Here is a 22,812-nt window from a genome sequence, read left to right on the forward strand (position 1 = left end):
TGGGAAGTTTGCTTGAGTTCGGTGGTGATCTTATAACTTACAGCCAGTAGCTTGTGGAGCCCGTCAAGCTCTAAGTACCTGCTCATATTGAAACCCTTGTGCCTCTTGCACCCACACAAATAGCAACAGGAAGAGGAGATAAGGGTGGCAGTCCAAGGCTCGACATCTTGTCACCCTGAGGAGTTCATGTGACAGCCCACAAATGGGAGAGCCTCGCGGGAGGACTAGCTCCCCCTGCCTGCCTCTTCCTTGCTTGCTGGTGAATGGGGCAGCTGCCCTCAGGGCAGACACAGCAGATTTGCAGAGCAGGAGTGATGTGGAGGGGTGACCAGGCACTGACTGAGGAGGGCAGCACACCTCATGATGGGTGGTCAGAAAAGGTCCCTGCAACCTGGGTATCCCGCTATGATTTTCTTGTCCCAGAACAACTCAGAACTCGCCACATGGTTAAGTCCTGGCCATCACAGCAGGAGCACAATCGGTTGGGCACTTCCTGCATGCCAGGCACTGGACACAGGCCTCACACTGAGTTCTCACTTATTTCTGATCCCAGGCCTGAGAGAGGTGACCTCAGAAGCCCTCACCATATGCAGTTGGTTAATGAGAAGAAATCGTTACAAAGCCAGGAATTGAAGAAATTGTACATTCCCTTTAAACTGTTCATTAAAAATTTTTTTTTAATGTTTATTTATTTATTTTGAGAGAGAGCAAGTGGGGGAAGGGCAGAGGGGGGGAGAGAGAGAGAGAGAGAGAGAGAGAGAGAGAGAGAGAGAAAGAGAGAGAGAGAATCCCAAGCAGAGATTCTCGATGTGGGGCTCAAGCCCACAAACTGTGACATCATGACCTGAGCCAAAATCAAGAGTCACACACTTAACTGACTGAGCCACCCAGGCACCCCTAAACTGTTCGTTTTAACTCCAAACACAAATAATTAGGCATTCACCAACCTGTGTGTCACCCAGGCCTCTTCTTGGGTGTGGGCCCACTGGTTGGTGTTTCCCGTCATCTCTTTTGCTTAAACCACACCTGTAACATCATCTAATTTGCAGCTTTGGTTTCTTTAAGATAGAGTGGAGAACTCAGACATTAATGGAGTAATCTGCATGTAAAAACCTTCTAGAATCTTTTATGATCATCTCACTTTTTTTTTTTTGAGACTCACTTTTGAGTCTTCCTGAAGCAATCAACTTTGTTTTCATAAGGAATTAAAAAAAAACCCCACAAAACTCTTCTCACATCTAATTGGCTTACCTAATAGCTAATTAACTTACATAATTATAACAACAAACATAACAGGCACACATAGGTTTGGAGGCCAGCATCTGGCTGTTGGCAAGCTCACAATTCAGCTGGGAGAAAAGGAAGAGGCTTTGAGGGGCGGGGCTTGTGGAGCCTGGAGCTTCAGGGGGTGTGTGCCCTGGTGGGTGCAGCCCCGATTCAGGGTGGGTCAGTTGTGAGGCTCTGCTGCCTCATCATCCTCATTTTACAGGCTCACAAGAGTGAAAGGAAGGATCCAGGCACACAAAGAGCAGTTGGAGTCCTAGCTAAGGAAGGGGCAGAGCTGCATGATTCCAGTGCGTGGTTCTTTCCACTGCCACCCAAGCCACACTCCTGGCCTCTAGGGATTCTGTAATATATGGTCCACCTCTGGCCTTTTTCTTCTTTCAGGAAGCCAGAGGGATGTGGTCTGCACCAACCAGCACAGGCTCAGTCAGGCTCCAGGTGGGGTTGCGGGTGGGCAACTTCCCCCTGGTTCTTACTGGATCCTCTCTGGGCATGGTCTTAATTATGTCTAAATCTGACTTCTCTTCACCAGAGAGGGCTTTTTAGAGCACGATGTCATCCTTGCCTTGTCCTACCTGCTGAACGACCCTCAGTCAGCCTGTCGGAAGAACCTGCACCTGGCGTTCAAGCATGTGGCTCAGCTACCTTCAGGTAGGCTCTCAGTGGGCACTCAGGTGGCCCCTTGGTCTCCACTCTAGGTCACTCATGTGCCCTGCTGCAGATCATGGTCTAAAGCACGTTTTTAAAAAAAAGTTATAATTTTATTAAGATACATCATACATATCAAAAAGGCACAAATCATACATGAAGGTTTTATTACATTGTACCAAGTGGACATGCCATGGAATCGCTACCCAGATTAAGAAATTTGTACATATCGCCACCACTCTGAAAACTTCCCATATGCCCCATACCAGTTTCTACCCCTCATCCAAAGGTGAACAGTATCTTCTATTCATAAGACCATAGATTAGTTTATGCCTTTTCTTAAACTTTACATCAGTGGAAACATATAGGCTGAAATATTTTGTTTCTAGCTTTCTTTTTGCTCAACGTTTTATCTCTGAGATCCACGTATGGTTTTTGCTGATTTGCACTGGAGTATGGTATTCATGTTATATGAGTATACGATTCCAGTTTATCTATCCACTCTGTTGCTGACGGACATTTGAATCATGTCAAGTGTATGGATACCAAGAATAGAGTGTCTGTAAACATCCTCGTGTCTTTTGATGGATGTGCAGAGGCATTTCTTTTGAGACATACCTAAGAGTGGAATTGCTGGGGATAGGATAAGTTTATGTTCAGCTTTAGAAGGTACCACCAATGGTTTTCTAAAATAGTTACACCAATTTACACTCCCACTGGCAGTGTCTTAGAGTTCCACACGCTCTCTATCCTCACCCACACTTGATCTTTCCTGGCTCTTTATTTTAGCTATTTTTGTGGGTGGGTGTGTGGTAGTATCTCATTTTGGTTTTAATTTGTGTTTCCCTGATGATTATAGCCCTGTAAATGTCTTCCTTTGTGAAGTGCCATAGCATGTTTAAGGATTAAAGAAGGTCTGCCCCAAAGGCCACTCTACCCTCAGGCTCAAGGTCCCCTTCACCTGACTGTTTCTGCTAATTAGATGCAGAGTCCAGGGTGATGGCCACCCACCTGCTGCAGCTCGAGAGTTGAGATCTTGTGTCAGAATGACATTGCCTTGTCACATGGTGCAATGAACATTTTTAAATGGGGGGCTTATTCCAAGAGGCATGATATCAAGGTCTTCAAGGGGGTGCTTTAAAATTAAAGTTGGGCAAAAAGGCATTGCAGCCCAGGAGTGAGACAGCCCTAGGTTCCCTCTGCCCTCCCCCTCATTCCTTGCATGTCCCTGGATGGATTATTTCCTCATCTCTAAAGTGAGGCTGATACTACCTGCCTCGGAGTCCTGAAGTGAAGGCAAGTGAGAAGATGCTTGCCAAGCATGTAGTGTATCACCCTGCACAAAACACGCCATAAACATCAAGTCCACATGTGAGCGCTCTCTGAGTTGAGGGTCCCAGAGAGAGATGACTATGGGATCAGGTGCGGAGAGGTGGACAAAACAGAGCGAGCCCTTGGGGGCCTGGGATTGCTGCTCATCCGGGAGGCACGCCTTCTTCCAGCTGGGCTGGGCATGTGAGACCAGATGACAGAAGCTTCTGGTAGTTTTTTTGTTTTTTTAAAAGACCTGCTTATCCCTGGCCATATCCCAAGCCAACAGAATCTGTTTCTGGGAATGGGCACACATATCTTCTCAAATGCACCTTGGCTGATTCTCCCTTGAGGCCATGGTTGAGGGCCACTGGAATACTGGGATGTCTATGAAGCTCCAGTGCTCAGAGCGGAACTAAGTAAATGCCCTGTGCTCACCATGGAGGAACTCTCCTTGAGGTGTGGAGCTCCCAGCCAGCCCTCTTAAATGATTGTGACCTGTTTAAGCATTCGGAGAAATACAGAGACAATAATAAGAAACAATTGAGTACCATCATGGCTTTGCTAAGTCTTAACCTTCTGCCATATTTCATATTTGCTTGATATTTTTGTTTTTAAAAAAAGTAATGACAGTCAAAGCACCCTGTGAAGCTCCCCACCTCCCCACCCAGCACCCTTTCTCCTGCCCTCCCTGGAGCCACCAATAATTTCTGAGTATATTCCTAACGCATGGCTTTATAATTTACCATGAATGTAGTTATTTGGTGATCTTGCCTTGCATGTTTTAAAACTATGTAAATGGATCTTACTGAATGTATACCCTTGCTACTTAGAGAACCTAATGTTATAATTTTGAGATTTATCCATGTTCTGTCATGGGCTCCGTTTTCGTATTTTATCTGTGGCGTGCCCTTCTGGTGTTTGAACAGATGCTTACTCCTGCTCGGCTGATGCGGCGTGCTGGTTGTCTCTGATCCTGAGCATTCCCGCTCAGATTTTCCTGGAGTCCCTCCAAGGCCTCTGCTGGAGGAGAGCATCCTTGTGGGGGTGGGAGAATGCATGGCCTTCAGCTTGGCCAGATGCTGCAATTGCTTCCCAGCCCACCCTCCTCCAGCCGGAAGAGAGCCTGGTGCACATCCTCACCAGCAACCTGATGGTGTGCTGTGCTGTTTCACTGTTGTGTGGCTTTGCCATCCCCCGTGACTGGGAGAGGCGGCATCTTTCCTCTGCCTGGCGCCACTTGTGTCTCCTCTCCTGCCCAGTGTCTCCCCGGAGCCTGAGCACATTCTGTTGAGTTGTTTTTCCATTTCTTATTGATTTGAGGGAGTGTTTCATATATCCTGGATTCCAACCCTTTGTTGGCTACATACACTGCAAATACCATTTCCTGGGTTGTTTGCATGGCTTTTCACTGTTTATTTGCTTATTCATTGGCCCAGAAGTTTTTCGTGTGTGTGCATGTGTGTGTGCATGTTTGTGTTTGGTGCTGCTTAAGAACTCATGAAGATAGTCTGTCCTATTTTGTTCTAAAAGTGTAAGGGTTTTGCTTTTTACATTTAGCTGGTGAAGGTACGTGAATTGGATTTTTGTTTGTTTCTAGGTCTTCTTGTATAGCCCTTGCCGGTCCTACACTGTCTCGATTACAAAAGCTCTATGGTGATCTGTGTTCTGGTGGGAAGGGCCCCGCCCCATCTCCTTCCTGCAAAGTTGTTCTGGAATCCACAATCACTGGGCCCACCACGAGGACTAGGGGGGCTGTGGTTCTGACAAGTCTGACTGGGGGCCCCAGCAGTGAGCCTCGGCCTTCTGTCACAGGATCTCTTGGCTGCTACTCCTTGTCTCTGGCGTGTCTGGAAGGGAGGCCTGGGACACTCTGGTGAGGAATGTGCAGTCGTGGTGGGTGGGGGTAGCTGGAGGGAGAAAGGGAGACACACAGTGTGCCAGACACCGCAAGAGGTCTGCCTGGGGGAACTCAGCACGATGGCTTCTGGGTTAGACAGTATGGCTGTGTCCTAGGTGGTATCCTCACTGGGCCACTGGGTGGGGTGAGTGGATCCACTTCAGTGGTCCCACTCTTAACCAGGGTGTGGCCTTGGGCAGTAACATAGCCTGTCAGAGCCTCAGCTTCATTACCGAGCACAGGAATATGTGTGCCTCTGTGGTCTGCTGGGATAGTCGGAACTCAGACAGCTCTCCTACTGGTGGTCATTGGTATGGGTTTTCTATCCACTGCCACACCAGAAGGCACCCTCAGCACCTGGCAGAGTGCCTGGCACTCAACAAATGTTGGCATTTAAGTTTTATGCCGTATTTTAAAGGATCATTTGTCAGTTATTCGCCCCAATTCACTTCCTCCCTTCCTTCATTAATTACATAGTTATGTGTTGGGCCCTTGCTCTGTTCCAGCCACTGTGTCTCACTTGCTTCGTCTGTAGTGTTGGGTATCTGTGGGGGGGAAGTAGGTCTTCCCTGAGTCCTTGGTGTCTGGCCAGATCTGGCCTAGTGTGTGGTTTCCCAGAGTAACCAGCAGGGGGTACCACAGGATCGATGACTGCCTGACAGAGCCTGGCTGTCAGGCCCCAGGGTGGTGCAAGTCAGGCACGGGAGAAACCAGGATTGGAGAGGCAAATACCACGCAGAAGCTTCCAGGCCATGTTCCCTGTCAGCCGGGCCCTAAGTGACCGCTGGGGATTCTGGGGGAATCTCTGTTCCCTTGTTTCTGCTAACCGCACACAGAAACAGGTCTCGTTTTGTGGCCAGGCGTTCTGTAGGAGAGAACTCTAATGCCGAAATTGAGGATTCTTCTGTAACTGGACTTTGGGATGCAACTGAATAGTACTGCGGACCTGGAAGTGTCTCCCTACCAGCCCCACTGGCCATGACCCAGGCCCCTTGGGCCCTATGACAGTGGCCTGGAACCAGGGTGACTGGGTGTACCTGTGAGACTGGACTGAACTCTGAGCTGCTGCCCAGCTGTGGCAGGACCACGGGGTGGGGACTGCTGTGTCCCCTACACACTGTGTGCAGCCTGGCTTGGGTGAAGCTGTGAGGGTTAAAACAGGTGTCCCTCCCTACCCAGAGGAGAGCACCATCTGGGGAGGGAGCTAGGGATGTGAGTCCTCTCCTATGGACACTGGCTCTTCAGCTTCAGAAAGGAGCAGGATGGGCCTGGGGAGGGACAGGGCATGCCAGGCATGAAGTTGGATGCTGTTTTGATCTTGGCAGTTTTGAGGTGCAGGGGAACATCAGAGCTGAAGCCGTGGGAATAGCAGAAGCCTAGGGATAGGGGGTGCTGGAGAAGCAAAACAGGATGTTCTCACCCTTCCACGGTGTGCCTCAGCCAGGCAGCCTTAGCCAGGCAAGCTGCTGCACCCCTTTCTCTCCTTGAAGGCTGCCTCGGGAGGTGGCCCAGACAGAGTAGCCTCCTGCTCCTCCTAGCCCTGACACCACAGAGTACAGGGATGGGGCTGGCTGCCTCAGGGGGGTGGGTCTTTCCTTTCTCACCTGCCTTTAGGATGGGATGCACCCGGCCCCAGGCACATCCTCAGCCTGACAGTCCTTGGTGGGCAGTTGCCTCCTTCCCAGACTTAGCAAAGGACGATGCCCACCAGTGGGGACACTGCCCACCTGGTTCCCAGCCTGGTGCACTTGCATGATGCCTCCCCTCCTCACCCTCTGCACACATTTGCCTGCTCCAGCCGGAAGAGTCTTTCCCTGTCTGGCCTAGTCAAGGCTGGCCACTGTCCCAGCAGCTATCCTTGTGGTCTCTCTGGGGGTGGGCCATCTTTCTCAGCCTTCTCTATGAGGTTTTTGTAATATACCCAGGCGGTTTGGGACAGCTTGTTACACAAAGAGGGTCAAGGCTTTCCGGTGCATGCGCTGGGCAGTACCAGCTGGCCCCTGGCCTTGGACCTACCTCAGCACTGAAGCCCCTCACCCAGCTCATCTCTTAGTGAGGTGAGCCCCCAGGGTGCCATCCAGCCTTGGTGGGGCCCCCTTGTCCTCATGGTGTACTGCACCCCTCCCTAGCACCTGCCCCTGAGTCAGCAGACCTATAGCCCATGCCTATTTGTCCTAGGTGGCCAGGGCCTTGCATGGGCTCCAGGGAAGATGGACAGATGGAGCACTGCCCCTGGGGTCCCAGGCCTGGTTGGGTCACTTGCTACACAGTGTGATGCCAGGAAGTCATTCCCCCTCCTGGTCTCTGCTTTCTCCTCTATAAAATCGAATCAGTAATCTCAGTGTCCTGAGAGTGGAGGAGGCTGGGATCAGACGAGTGGGTACGGGGCTCAGCGCAGGGCCATGTGGTGTGCAGTCACTGAGGGGAGCTGGGGTTATTGTCACTGACCCATCACACTATCTTGGACGACAGAGAGAACTACAGGGGAGGATGGCAATACCCCCATGAGCCCACAGGGCACTGTGCCCTGTAAGAGAGCGTCTTTGGCCACATGGTGGGACCTGGGTTGTGCTTAGTCACCTGTAGAAGGCAGGACTGGGCCAGGCCTTCCTGCACAGGTAGAGCCTCTCCCCTTAGGATTGTCTTCCTGTCAACCCTGGCCTCCTCTCACTGGTCCCTCTGCTGCTGGTCCTAGAGCTCATTTCCCTCTGGCCAATGCCACCATTGGTGGACCTTTCCTGGGCCTTTCTTTGGCTTAGCATGTGCCTTCTCCATACTGGGAACTGTTTGGGCACAGTAGAGAAAGGAGGTGGGTCAGAATGTGCCAGGTACCCTTCCCACCTGGAAGTGAGCACTTTATGCAGTAGAGTGTGGGAAGGAGGGGACATGCAACACCCAGAAGGCTGAGCCCCGAAGGATAGACAGTTCTTGGACTTCAAGGGTGGGGAAAGGCACATGAGCATGATTAGCAGAACAAGAGGCGGACATAGCATGCCCACGAGAGGAAGAACCAGCACAGACAGAGGGTGACTAGACTTATCGTGGGGATCATTTCATAACACATATAAAAATACTGAATTATTGGGGCACCTGAGTGGCTCAGTTGATTGAGCATCCGACTTCGGCTCTGGTCATGATCTCGTGGATTGTGAGTTCGAGCCCTACATCGGGCTCTCTGCTGTCCGCGCAGAGCCCGCTTCAGATCCTCTTTCCCTCTCTCTCTCTGCACCTCCCCTGCCCCCACTCTCAAAAATAAACATTAAAAAAAACCTCTCAATCCCTATGATGTATACTTGAAACTAAGAGGATTGTATGTCAATTATACTTCAATAAAAACAGTCAGCCTATGAAATGAAAAAAAAAACCTCACTGAATGCATGGTCTCCAAAATGTGGAAGAGAAGAATATAGAACACATACTTATCAGAGTTGATGAAAGGAGGCAGGGAGGGGTAGTTCATGTAAGTTTAAAAAAAAAAAAAGCAATGCAGATAGATTGCAGCAGAGGGCGGGACACTGAAGAGTCTGCCCACTGGGCTCTGGGGACCAGGCTCTGGGAACTGGGAGCACTGTCCCAGGGAAGCCACCTCCCATCCCTGAGCACATCAGGAGAGAAGGCAGAATCCTTCTATTTTCCTTCTATCTGTGTATTTTTAGGTGAAGGATGCTCATGGTGAAATTACTGCTCTTTTCACAGTTGGCATTAAAAGCGTAAAATAAGTCTCAAAGATTTTAAGTCACACGCTATTTCTTCTTATACAAAAGTCCCCTTGGGTTTTTGCTGTTTGGTGATGTGGGAAGGCGTGAAGGGAATCCCCACGAGGCTCGTGGTGGGGGAGGGAGAAAGCCCAATCTGTATGTGTCTGCACGCTGTGTGTCTGCGTGTGTGTGTGCGTGTGCATCTCCACTTGCTGGTCCTCAGGGCTTTGTGTGGGTCCTGCATTTGAGGAGGAGGTGCAGAGTGGCTCTGGGCTCCCCATGGGATGCTGTCTGTCTGGTGCAGAATGATCAGGGGCAGAGCCAGACAAGAACCCCAGGCTTGGGAAGCCCTTGCCTCTCTGTTCCGCCAATCCCTGACCTTGACCTTGGACACCTTTTCTCATCTGTAAAATGGGGCACAGCTAACAACCTGCTACCGTAGAGATGTTAAAATAATCTGTAAGGAGCCTAGTGCAGGCTGAACAAAGTTGCTTGACTACTAACTAGTGCTTTCCACCACATGGAGATGCCTCTAACCACACAAGCCAGAGTCGGCAAACGGTGGGATAGTGGGGGGGACCCCTCCTCCCCACACCTTGCAGGACCCACCCTATACTGTTGGGCGTTGTCAGCGCCCTCCAGGCTCTCTACCTCTTCCACTCTGTGGGGATGAGTCTGACTCTGGCAGAGGTGTCTTTAGGGTATGATGGGTCTGGGTGTTGGTGCAGCCTGGGCCATTGCTGGGCAGGGGTCTTGGAGCCACCATCACCCCTGAACCTCAGCTCCTCCAGACACAGGGGCCTGGCAGGCCTCCCCCTGTCTTGATTTCCAAATGATTCTGCCTAAATGTGTGGGTTAGGGGAGAGAAAAAGCACCCTGGGCACGGAAGGTGTCTCTGGGCACCCTCCCAGATGTCAGCCACACACATACAGCACATCAGGACAAGGCTCAGCTCATTCAGGGTATTTTATTTTCTTAAAGTAGACAATCTTTAACTTTCATACAATCACCAGCTCCTCTTTCCCTCTGTACATCTCTTAAAGTCCTTGGCTGTGATTCCACACACTGACCTTGGACATATAGGTACCGAACAGAGGCTAAGAGAAAAGGAGATTTGGCAAGGGCTCTGGCGGTGCCTTCCCTCTCAACAGCGGGGGTTCATATTTACATGCGGCCCTCGGCCAAGGTCCTTCCATGATGGTGGGTGCCACAGGCCCTGGGACATGAAGGGCCAGAGTGCGAGGTCCCAGCAGGGCCTCCCTCAGGCTACAACGCTCGCTGAGCCTTCACAGGACTTGTAGCTGCTCTCAGCCCATCTCAGGTGTAAGGTGTGCAGGGGCCAGGGCCCCATCTCTTGCTTCCCCTTCCTCCACTTGCAAAGCCAATGGATAATTTACTCTTTAAATACCAAAGACATTTAGCTATTGTTCATTCGCTCCTAGGTGAAGAACCTTCTTTAAATACATCACATTTATTTTCTGAAATAAAAACGAAGCAGAAATCGCACCAGTAACAAGAGGACGCTGCACAGGCTTATGTACAACGCGGCCCCGCGAGGCTGCTACAGGGCGGCCGTCCGCCCCAGTGTCGCTCGGGAGCAGAGGGACAGACTCATCCAGATAACAACTTTTACACTCAGCAAGCCAGACACAAAAAGGACCACCTGAAAAAAAAATATGTTTTGAAAATCTGCATTTTAAAAAAGAATACTCAACTGCATTTGAAATTTTCCATATTTCTGCGAAACACCACGAGATTTGGCCAAAAAAAAGGATGTCAGAGAAGAAAAACCAGGTTTTGATTTATAAAACATCAGACTAGTAGAAGAAAAGCTGGAACCCAGCTGGCCTAGTTTGAAACAAATTGTGCCACTCATGTTATTGTGTGGATTTTTGCTGCATATTTTGAAGCTGTTTAAAAAGAGCTGTGAGTGGCTAGAGGTCTGGTTAGTGCTGTTATCTGGCCTTGCACCCTGGTTCCAGAACGAACGTGGTACAGAGTAGGCCAGCAGTAGGTGTGGCCAGCAGGGAAGGCGCATGGACCCTGCTCTGGTCCTCCCTCCTGGTCAGCAGCAAGGTCCCCAGTCCCAAGCTTGGGCAGAGCTGGCTTCCTCCAGATGACCCAGCCGCCTCTCCTCATAGTCCCACGAGGACCCCCATGCAGAGCGGGGCCGGCTCGGGAAGGCAAAGTGAAGGGGGCAGAAAGGGCTCATAGTGAACGTGGTGACAACTGCTTAAGTCTTCAAGAGGCCTCAACGCTTTGGGGAACTTTGCCATCTCCAGACTGTGTGTGTGCATATGTGTGTGTGTGTGTGTGTGTGTGTGCGTGTGTGTCTACCTACCTAGCAATCTATCCATATATATTTATGTTTGCGGAAATGTGGGGGCCAAGGAGGTGGAGGGCCGGGGGGGGGGACATTTTTCAGGTCCCCCGTTTTCTGCCCCTAGGCTGGGTCTCCCTAGCACGAGTGGGGGTGTGACACCCCAGGGGTTTCACCACAGGCAAACTGGCCTGCCCAGCTCCTCAGCAAAGGCCTATGTACTTGAGATTGTTCTGTATGATGACGTCTGTCACCGCGTCAAAAACAAACTGGATGTTACTGGTGTCGGTGGCGCAGGTGAAGTGGGAGTAGATCTCCTTGGTCTCCTTGTTGCGGTTCAGGTCCTCGAACTGCCGCTGGATGTAGACAGCGGCCTCCTCGTAGGTGTTCTGGCCCTTGTACTCAGGGAAGCAGATGGTGAGCGGGATGCGCCGGATCTTCTCCGCCAGCAGGTCCTTCTTGTTCAGGAAGAGGATGAGTGAGGTGTTGATGAACCAGTTGTTGTTACAGATGGAATCAAAAAGGCGCAGGCTCTCTGCCATTCGACTCTGCAGGCAGGAAAATGCTGGTGTTAATCAGGGGATGCAGCAAGGAAAGGCCCTAGACCCACAGCCCTTCAGAGAGAAAGGCCCCTTGGGAAGGTCTCCCAGCCCAGCACTGGCCCTGCAAAATTCACCCTTTTATTGGGAAGTCTTCCTCTGCGAGGCCAAGTCTGTCTTCACCTGCCTCCCACGGGCTCTGGAGCCCCTACAGTGGCTGGCACCGCCCTCCGCGCCCTGACACTTGTTAGTAATGGGCGCTTCTGCTTCATTGGTGCTTCCTCTGTGGCTCGAGGCTGCTGCATGGCCTCCCTTAGCGGCAGCGACCTGGGCAACTCCAAGCTCATAGCTAAGGGCCCCATCCCCTGCCATCCCAGGCTGGCTCAAGTCCCTCATGCTGCCATTGCATCTCCCTCAATGTGAGCGTGGCCGACTTCCTGCCCAGCCAGCAGCTCCAGCCCGTTAGGGCTTGGGCCAGTCCTCTAAGCCTCGATCCTGCCACGTGGTGCTGTCAGTCCTCAGCCAGATCTGTGAACTAACAGCCTGTGCTTCCAAAACCGAAGGCTCCAGTCTAGAGAGCTGGGGAAGGCTCAGGCCCCTCTGCCCCGCCCAGGTCATGGCACTCATGTGAGGACAGAGGCCTACCAGGCTCAGTGACCAGAGTGTGGTAATGGCCCTTATTTACCCCCTTCTTTCTGAGGACCTTAAATGGGTTGTAGTAACTGAGTTTTTAGGGAACATAATGTATTTGTCTGACTCCCAAACTCACCACTCACCATTTCCACAGAGAACTGACAATTCTAGCTTCTAAAAAGAACTGCTGGTGAGTTACTATGGTGAAAGCTGCCCCTCATTTTAAAATAAAACAAACAAGCCAAATGTCCGAACAAAGCCCGGAACTAGTTTAGTTTAGATCCAGGGTGTCGGAATTAAGGACTTTCTGACTAGATTATATCACCGGTGACATGGTAACAACAAAGGAAGCTGCAGCTGGTGCTGATGGTGTGGCCATGGCATGCCAGTTTGTTCAGTCCTTACACCTTCTGATTCTCATTTTACAGATGAAGAAACTGAGGCTTGGAGAGGCAGGAAATGTGCTCCATGTTCCACAACCAGGAGCTCAGGCTCACTTGGAGGGTGGATGGGCAGCACTATTGGACCCAAGTGAGATCACCCCAGGTGGGGCTGTCCAGGAGGATGCCACAGTGAAACCTTGCTCTCCCAGAGATCCTGAATTGTCTGAGATACATGGTCTAATAGCATCAGCGCTAGGAAGGAACCAGGTTGAGTGGGGAGAGGATGCCCAGAGGTACTTGTCATTACTCTCCAACCTCAGAGAAGTGGTCTTCAGATCCCATATTCCACCTTGGAGAAGAGGTTTTCCAAAACCAATCTTGTGCCTTCTTTAGAATGAGCTAAGAAATACCAGAAACCCTGGAAAGTGGGTGGTTTCAGGTCTTGGGGAAGCAGGGGCGGGGGCGACCCTTCTCCAGAGAGAAACAAGATGCAGGATTCCCATCCCCAGCAGTGCCTGGAGGAGCCACATGATGTTCCCAAAAGTGAATAAGTGGTGGTCTAGGAATGTCACATTCTGCTGGAGACTAATTAGCTCTAATGGATTTCTGGAAGCCACACTGTAAAGCCTAACAGAGCTATCAATTCTCACAGGAACGATGTCATAATCAGGGGCTGTGCTTCTGACCCCAAACTTCACATCAGATAAATAACAGAAACAGTCATTAGCACATATGCATGAATTCAATGAGCAAACACTTGCTGAGCATGCCCTAAGGGCCAGTGACAGGCCCCAGCTCTCATGTCAGGTGATGGAGCCATGACAGGTGCCCAGGACTCAGAGGGGGACAGGCTGGCCACCAGCAGGTAGGACCCAGCAGGCCAGTTCCCAGGGTATGGAGCTGGTGTTCATGGAGTGGGGGCCAGGCAGAGAAGCCAGGACACAGCCAGGCTCCTAGAATGGGTATCTGCTGGGTCACCTGGGGTGAGAGCCAAGGTAGCCCTCATACCTGGTCCAAGCCCAGCAGCTCTGGGCAGGCTGTAGAGTCTGGGAAGTGGAGGGGCAGGAGGGTGTTCTCAGCATGCTGAAACAGCACGTATGTGCTGGCCGGTGCTCATGCAGAGGCCTCTGCTGGTCGGTCCTTTGAGGGCAGGCCCTGTGTGGCACTGAAGGGGTCAACGGGCCACATGGCCCCTCCCACCCCATGGCCATCTCAGTTGCTCTTCCTGTTCAATATCCACCCCAGGTTCCTGACTTCAGCCCCAACTGACCAGTCCTTCCTGTCCCATGTGAACCTCTGCCCCACAGACAGCTCTTGGCAGACTTTTTGGTCCTTAGACATCTCCCTGAGCCTCATGTTCCTCTGTACTTGAAAATCTGGGAACTCAGGCACTTTCCTCACAGGGCAGCCATGCCCTTGGCAGTGCCTCACAAACGCTCATAGGATCGCTACTGCCTAGGACCACAGAACAGGAGTCTCCTTCTTACTTTTGTGTTTTTTGGGGGCTCAGGTTTCCTGCTTATCTCTCTTCCTTGGGATAAATCATGGGTAATCACGCTGGCCATCATTTACACACCTGCGAGGTGATAGGCATCAAAGAATAACCACAAAACCTCTATCTGTGTAGATGCCCTGCCTGCATGGGCCCTGCCAGGCAGGATTCAGCACAGCCTGCAGAAGGCACTGACTGGGTACTGGCTTGTAGAAATGCACATGACCTTCAGAGCTTGTGAAGCACCAGGCTAGATGCTGCACTCCACCTGTCATCCCCTACTGCTCTCTGGGTGCTCATGGCCCACAAGGGGTGCCACTTGGCCAGGGCCCCCTGTAACTGCAAATGAGGCCCCTTGGCTGAGGAGAGCTGGTGACGGTGGGCAGAGTGGAGCTGGAGTCCCCTGGCCTTTTGACTCGGTGCCCTCAGTGCTACTGTCACTGTGGTGTGCTCACTCCTTCATTCCAATCGCTCCCAGGTGGGCAGAGCAGTGTCCTGACACCTCAAAGCATAAATCATTGAAAAAGGAACGTGCTATTTTGGGCTGTAACTCTGGAAACTGTGTGAAGCTTGCATGAGTGTGAGTATGGGAGGAATGCCACTGGTGTACTTCCCCGCCCAGCTTCCAGGGCCTCCCTTCCCCTCCTCTCCACGTTCTGCTCGCTATGGCCTCACCTAAGACCCCTTTTCCTGGAAGCTCCTCTACTTCCGCCCCCATATCCCTGTTCACCTCGCAGCAGCACATGTCTGGCTATGCATCCTGCACCAGGGTAAAGTCCCAGCCCCTCAGTCTGGCCTTTAGGGCTTCCCCTGGTACCTCTCGCTACAGCCCTCGGTAGGTATGCACAGCCTGGACACCAGCTGTGGCCCCATTCTTCTGCTCCTCGGCCTGGGTGGGGCTCCCCCATGTCGCTTAGTTCCCCTGTGCCTCTGCCCACTTGGTATCATGGGTCAGAGCTGCTGCTGAGGGCCCCAAAGGTGGTAAGAGAAAACTGGGCACCATCCTTTTGAGGTCCAACTGGGCCGCTGGGACCCTATGGCAAATGAAGGCGGGGCAACTTTGGGATCATCGCTAGTATATCACCCCCTTGTCCTGTGAAATTTCCATTAGCCTGACACAAACATCCTCTTGGACCCAGAACCTGAGAGGCCACCTCTGCAGCCCATGGCTGTGCTGTGAACAGGAGGCTACAGATTTCACACATGGGGAGATGGGGGCCCAGACAGGCTGACTCCCAGGGCTCAGTTAAGAGCCCTGTATCTCCAACAACCGCTTGCTCTTCCAGGAAGAAGCCCTTCTTGCCTTTACCGCTCCAGCTGCCAGTGGAGCAGTCATGGTTGTTTCACCCAGGAGGAAACGCACCCACTAGCAGCTGCCTGCAATGCCAGCCAGGGGCTCTGAGGCCCACCCAGCTCTCCCCAGGGCCTGCTCACCAGCAAAATGGCACTTTCTAGGAGTCTGGGATTTGTCTGCGCATTCATTTATATAAATAACATGGAGCAGATGATTCCCATCAGAAGCTTATGCAGTGGCGGGAATCTTACTGCCCAATGGTGAGAAATCAGTGATTTGCAACAAAGCATGTCAGACAGCAAGAGGCAGTTGGGCGGCTGGATGTAATCCCTGGGGTTTGGTAAAGAAGTAATTTCTTGGCCATTTGAAAAAAGAAAGCTCCTGCTTGGACAGGTCCAAATATACTCAGTGTCACTGAATGAACTTTCCCCTAGGGTGGCCTGTGGATGTCACCAGGCTGGACCTAATGGCCTGTTGCTAAGGAGCTAGCTGGCCTGTGAGTCTGGAGTCTTTGTTCAGTGCTGAACTTGGCAGCAGAGGCCTTCACCAGGCACATGGCTACCATGTGATAGCACCCATGGTCGCCTGGATGGGACCAGCTACATTTTGAGGCCAACAGCCAGGGTGAGCTGGGATGCAAAGGAGAGCCTGCATGTGGTGGTGGTGGTGGTGGTGGGGGGAGTTGGTACGTTGCCCCTTGGTTCTGATTCTCTATGATGGCTCTCCTCGTGTCACAAAAGGGCTGTCCCCTATCCCCGGTTACAAGTACAGGGTCTGGAGCCAGGTGCCTGGTGTTCACTGTCACCACCGGTGTTTGATGTGCCTTGGACAAGTCATTTCTTCTCTCTGGGCCTCAGTTTCCTCATCTGTAAAATGGGATGGTCACGGCATTCAATGCCAAGATAACTGTGAGGAGGAATAAAGGTGCTGATATGAGAAGAGCCCAGATCTACTGAGCCTTTTCCCATGGCTGCTGCTGCTGCCCACTGGGCACTCTCCCATGCCACTCACTGCCCCTTGCCCCGGCACAGGGCTGTCTGTTGTCTCCTCTCACCTCTCAGTGGAAGACCCACCTCCCTCAAGGAGGCCTGCGTCTTTGCAGTAGGTTCCCTTAGCTTTTTAGTGGGGCACAGGACAGCCCCAAGTGCCAGGCTGAGCACCTCCAGTTACCATCGTTTCTCTGCTTTAACAGGTCAGGCCCATGAGCTTTGTCATGACAAGGCAGACTTTGGTTTCCTTGCGTGCTGGCTGGGTGGGAGAGGGCTGTCCCAGAAATCCAGCCTAGAACCCAATCATGGACACTCAGGTACAGCTGCTGCACTTTGCACGTGAGGATAATGGGCCCTGCTACAGGCAAAAGGGTCTGTCCAAACGTTTCCCACACAGCCTCTTCCAGAACATCTGCCTCCTACTGACTTGAGAGCTCACTGGCCTGCCTGAGGCAGAGGGGACAGCGGGTGTCCTCCAGCCGTGGTCCTGGGTCCCTCTCTGAGTGAATTCTGGTTCTTTGCATGGCTGGGGCAGGGAGCACTGCTCAGCCCCCTAAGGCACTGTAGTTTCTAGAGGGAGGTAGGGGAACAGGGTAAGGGAGCTGGCTAAGGACTACCAGGTTACCAGCCCAGCCTGCCTTGGGTCTTTCTAACTTGTCTCTCTAGGGGGCTCATTTCAGTCTCCTGCCCTCTTGGGCCATCCTCCCTGCCTCCCGAAGCCTGAGCCAGTTTCTGGTCTCGTGCAGTTTGCCTCCACAGTCTGTGATAGAGAGTGTGGGGTCCTGTGTGTGCAGCATCTCTGCAACTCAACAGGCCTCTGGGGTGGACGAGGGGTGGGGCCTGTTTTTGGAGCTGTGTACCTTACACCATAGCCTGACCAACCCACACAGCAACATACATGTCACTTTCTAGCAGCACCAAACGGTGGGCAGGCAGGCAAGAGAAAGAGGCCCAGGGCCTCAGAGACTCAAGGTCTGACCTGTATCCACTGCACCTCTCCTGATGGCCACCCAGACCTCCGGGTGCCCACAGGGTGGTGCCCTTCCTGTTCTCTCCTCACAGGCCACCACAGGTGTTCTGTTAGGACCCAGGTCCTGTATGTGGTGACTCACTGACCACCACTGGGACTGAGGACTAAGCTGTGGGGAAGGGGCATGGGCATGCTCTGAAACCCTCTCAATTCCCAGATTTATTGACTGAGCTCCTGGGGCAAAAGCTGGACTCCTCAGAGGGGCATGCCGGCCTTTCATGATGTGGGTGCTCTCATCTTTCTCCCAGCCCCCACCTCCACGTCACTCCTTGTTCCTGGTCCTCACCCGGTCCGCAGTACCTTACACAGGCTGTCTCTAGTCTGTGTCACTCTGGGCAAAATGCTTGTCTCTCAGTGCCTCAGCCCCTCATCTGTGAGAAGGTAGTAAGAGCAGCCTCATCAAAAGGTGTGGCTTTTAATGGAGAAAATGCACACAAAGACTCATACGGTTTCCATCATTGGTTGTGGGGCCCTGGGTCCTCCACCTGTCTCTTGGGCCTTGAGGCCCCATCTAGCTGTCGGGTGGGCGGAGCCATAGGCATGCTGCATGGCCCCTGTCTAGATACAGGCGCTTAGCCAACCTTGCTGCCTTGTTATTATCACACAGGTCCCCCACTATTCTGTTCCGAGAAGGGGTAGAATGTATGGATGCTGCTCCTTGCTCCCTCTGGGGTCCCGAGAAAGTGGGGTCCCCACACTACAGGTGGCCTTGGTTTCCATACCAGCTCCCAGCTCTGTAGTCCTCCTGGGATACTGGTCCAGTCCACCCTGTTCCCAATGCCCTCTTCTCTTATGTGGACACACATTCTAGGGGGGGGGGTGGGACCAGCACCTCCTGACCCTCCAGGGTCACACTGGTTTTGGGCAGCCATATGCAAATGCTGACTTATGCTAGACATGCCATCAACTAGACCCTTGGAACATGGGGAAGGCCAAATGGGGGCCTGCCTGTATTGATGGGTAAATCTGAGTGGGGGATATGCTAGGAGGTGGTAGCATGTGTTATGTTGTGTGGCTGGGGAAGGCTCTGTGCTGACCTGTCCTGTCTCCTTGTCTGCTCACTCTTCACCAGGTTCCTACTCTCCAGGGTCCGGCACAGGGCTCACTGTGGTCACAGCACAGGGCACAGCCAGCTGGTATCCACAGAGGTCTCCAGCTTTAGATCTCACACAAAATGCAGGGGATGTCAAGGTTTCAACTCTTCCCAGCACTAGCCTGAACCCTAGGGTCAAGTTGACCTGGAAACTTCGGCCTGTCAACACTTAAACACCCCTTCACTGCTGAGCCCCTGCAATCCTCACTCCTTCCTTATCTCCCTGGTAGATCCTCTCCAGGTGCCCTTTTCTTTTTTTTTTTTTTTTCAACGTTTATTTTATTTTTGGGACAGAGAGACAGAGCATGAACGGGGGAGGGGCAGAGAGAGAGGGAGACACAGAATCGGAAACAGGCTCCAGGCTCTGAGCCATCAGCCCAGAGCCTGACGCGGGGCTCGAACTCACAGACCGCGAGATCGTGACCTGGCTGAAGTCGGACGCTTAACCGACTGCGCCACCCAGGCGCCCCCAGGTGCCCTTTTGCATGAGATGCTGTTCTAAGCATAAGGGAGACGAGGGGAGAGCCAATGGTTCTGTCGTCAATGAGCTTGTCCCGGGGAGGATGGAATGAATGAAGTGGTGTGGCTGTGGAGCGGTCAACAAGGGTCAGGATCCTTGATATGTGAGTCACCAGCTCTCAGCTGTTCTGAGCCTCAGTTTCTCCACCTGTAAAACGAGGTTGAGTAGCGTGCCTCCTCACAAGGTGGCTGAGGACTGAAATGTGACATTCAGGGAAAGCTAAGTCCCCATGCCCAGACACTGTGGCTGCTAGCGGTGGCTAGAGCCAAAAGAGGCTTCCTGGAGCAGGGGGTATCTCTACCGGGCCTTATAGGGGGTAGGGCTCCGAAAGGAAAAAGGAAGGGCAGGGAAAGGCCCTGGAGTAAAGACGAGCCAAGGCATAGAGCTGCAGTGTGGGTAAGCTGGGAGGGGTGGTAGAAGGGATGCAGCAGGGGGCCAAGGCCTTGGCACTGGCTCAGCTGGGGCCTCAGAGCCCAGGGAGGCTCTGTCCTGCCCTGGGACTCAGTTTCCTCATCTCTAATATGAGGTCTCAGTTTTGCTATAGCCTGGAAAGCTCAAGTCTGCCTGTTGTAGAAAAGCCTGGAGTGTTTGTTCATGGGAACTGTGAATTCGGCTTTTCACACTGGAAGTAAGGCTGGAGGCTGGGCTATGCACATGAATGAATTCCATTCACCATGGATGGAGCCAGCCCCATAGCTGCCCACCCTGCAGCTGAGCCACCGGGCCTAGCCCCGGGCAGCAGAGTGCCAGGTGCCAAGGGCACCAAGGGCGGGACCTGGGCACTGAGGCTGCCTGGCAGCGCCATGGCCGGATGGGCCAAGGGGGAGGTTTCATATGGGGCTGGACATCAAATTGGCACTCTTCACAAAGTAACAGCCAAGCCTCTGGCCCCTCTGGGCTCCCTCTGTGGTGGAAGCTTGGGGGCACCAAAGACGGGGGCTCCCCGTCAGCTGGCAGGGTGTGGTCTGAAGGGTGGGGCATTGCTGACCTGGTGAGTGGCATGTCCCAGTGGGCAGTCTGGTGCCCACCCTCAGTGCAGTGCCAACTGCCTCTTCCCGCTGCATCGCCAGCAGAAGCAGGTGAGGCCCGGAATCCTGTGCTCTGGGACTGGTGGGCGGGAGGAGCCTCCGAGACTTCCCTGGCCCACCCTGAACCCTACCAAGGTGAAGTTGGCTTTGCTGTCTCCAGACTTTTCCAGCAGGAATAGGGGGAGTGGGCCCCACCCTCAGACCTATGCCCCAAGGTACTGGCTGGAAGGAGCAAGGGGTGGGTAGGGCCTGTGTTAGGTGTGTTTGCAGCTGTGGACTGGTGTAAAGACAGGGTTCTGCCTCCAGAGTAAAACCACTCCAAGGATGGCGTCAGTCACTCAGGGAAACAGCTTATTCTTTGTCTCCAAAGAAGTGGGGCGGCAGGTCTTTGGCGCTAAGACAAACATATGTGTATGTTTCTCTTCCTGTAAAGCTGCAGAGAAGTCTAGAGTGGCCAGGGGATGCTCAGATGGCCCTGCCAGGTGGCTATGAAAACGAGGCTGATCTAGGGATGAGGAAGAGGCCAGCCTGGGCCCAGACTGCAGGCTGCCCATTGGCTCAAAACCCTTTGCTTCCGTAGCCAGTTCATAAGTCCACTGAGGGTCCTCATTCTTCCAGGGTTCAATTCCCTTTTAGGCTCTAGCTTGTCCAAGAGGAGCTCACCCTGGCCTGGATCTACCCTCAGTTTGAGGGGTACAGGCAGAAGGTCTCCCCCGGGGACAGGGTGGTGGTGGCAAGAAACAGAGCAAGAGCCCCATCCTCAGCTGGAGGCCTCCTCACACTGTACCTTGGGGGCTGTCCCTAAAGGAAGCAGTGGAAGAGGGACAGGTACTGTTAGGAGCAGGAGACAGGGTGGGGTCTGGGGGCAAGAAGGATGCTAGACCAGCAGAACCTCATCTGGGCACAAGGCCCTGTGCTGTTTTCACAAAGATGCTGTTTGGTCAATGTTCGGATACTCTGCTCTCCTTTCAGAGGAGTTACGGACTCAGTGAGGAACCGGGGTCAAACAGCATACCTGGGCTTCAAGACATCCTTTGCCATTCACCTCTGCTGAGAAGCATCTCCAGCCAACATCCTGCCTGTCTCTACACCCCACCACACCCCACACCAAAATCAGGCAGTGCCCGAGACTTTCTGAGGTGTCCCTCTGCGGCTGGGCTGAGTTCACCTCCCTTGCCTGGTGGGAGCCTAGGGATTTGTGGCTGTGCTCCTGACCGGCGGACAGACGGCTATGCTGCAGGGAAGTCTCTCTTGGTCTTTGCCACTCTCCTTTTGAGCTGGAGGGGGAGGCCACTGTACACACTCCCCTGAACTCAAGGAGCTTGGGATGCAGTTGTGAGGTGATGGTAGGAGGAAGGGATGGGCAGACAGACAAAAACCACTCAGTGAGGCAGCACGACTGCTCCTTCTTGGCAGAGGCCCAGTGCGGGAGCAGGGGGAGGAGGCCTGAGTCATTTCGGCTCATGCCTGCAGGGATGGGGACAGGATGCTTGGATCTCCCCAGGCAGCCCCAGCTCAAGGTTGTTGCCTGCTGGAATCCATGTTTCTTTACCTTCTTCCCCTGCCGCATGGTATGTGTCCCCTCATTGGAACTGTCTCCCGGAAGGCAGGGCCTGTGTGTTCGGCTCACCCAGGCCTGGATGGAAATCACCATAACTGTGCAGACAAGAGGGCAGATGTGGTTACGGTCCAGCTGCCAACAGGGAGACAGTGGGTAAGGAGGCCTCTGAGTTGCCCTCTGTGCTCACCAAGCTGAGAGCATGTCAGCCCCTGGGGTCCTTCCAAATGCTGAGCTGCTGAGAGTCTGTCATAGCAGCTGCCACCCAGGGTGGCTGCTCCCCTCCCTCTGTTGAGCCGAGTACTCAGATGCTCAGCAGACTCACTGCTGTTTCCATGACAACTGAGGAGAAAGACTCCACCCTCAGAGCCTCACACAGCAACACAGACCGATGGCAGGAGGCTGCCAATCCTTGAGCTGGGCCAGGAGTCCCTTCCCAGGGGCACACGGGCCTGGCCCTGGCTGGCTGGAATGACCAATATTGTCCATCACTATCTACTTGTTGGGGGGTAGGGGAGGGTCTTTGGGAGCTGAGTGGATCCCACGCTTCCTGAGGGACAGGGTAGTGGACAGAGAAGAGGGGAGGTCCTTCTGTGACCTACTCCTGGCTGGAGCACCCCTGGGTGGAGGGGGCCTCCCAATGGAAGAGGAGGTGAGGTGCTGGTAGTGTCACTGAAGGTCGTGTCACTGATAGTGTCTGGCCCTTGGCAGAGTTAGCCTGTGGCAGTGTTAACCTCAACAATTGCCCCTGATGGCTCTGGGCCTTGCTTCTTCCTTTGTGTGGAGGCTACCCTGATGCCTAGATGTCCAGTTCTGTTCATCTCAGAGAAGAGGCTTGTAAGGGGCTCCCAGACATGCCACGGAGGGAAGCCACAGCGGGGTTCTTCCTGATATTTCCATTTTACATAGAAACTGGGGCTCATAGGGTTAACCTGGCCTGCCCAGGCCCCGTTGCCAGGCCTACCACCCCCATCGCCCAAGGAGAGCCCCCCCGTACAACGACAGCCACCCAGGCCTAGTCATCCCCCACTGCTATTGGCCTCAGGAAAGGGGGACATGTCTGGGGACAGAGCTGGGTGACCAGGGTCACTT

General features: G+C 53.1%; 2 protein-coding genes across 3 annotated transcripts in view; one reads left to right on the forward strand and one right to left on the reverse strand.

The window, feature by feature from the left end:
• RSPH14 (radial spoke head 14 homolog) overlaps positions 1-22,812 on the forward strand; it is an 80,656-nt gene that overhangs the window by 5,395 nt on the left and 52,449 nt on the right. For both annotated transcript variants that reach the window (XM_043557909.1, XM_043557910.1), the window contains exon 4: positions 1,817-1,935. In XM_043557909.1, the coding sequence (XP_043413844.1) occupies positions 1,817-1,935 (119 nt within the window). The remainder of the gene's footprint in view (positions 1-1,816; positions 1,936-22,812) is intronic.
• GNAZ (G protein subunit alpha z) overlaps positions 9,790-22,812 on the reverse strand; it is a 53,833-nt gene continuing 40,810 nt past the window's right edge. Inside the window, exon 3 of the mRNA XM_043557908.1 lies at positions 9,790-11,709. Coding sequence (XP_043413843.1) covers positions 11,365-11,709 — 345 coding nt within the window. The 3' untranslated portion in view covers positions 9,790-11,364. The remainder of the gene's footprint in view (positions 11,710-22,812) is intronic.

The sequence above is a fragment of the Prionailurus bengalensis genome, chromosome D3 (genome assembly GCF_016509475.1).
Source record: "Prionailurus bengalensis isolate Pbe53 chromosome D3, Fcat_Pben_1.1_paternal_pri, whole genome shotgun sequence".
NCBI lineage: Eukaryota > Metazoa > Chordata > Mammalia > Carnivora > Felidae > Prionailurus > Prionailurus bengalensis.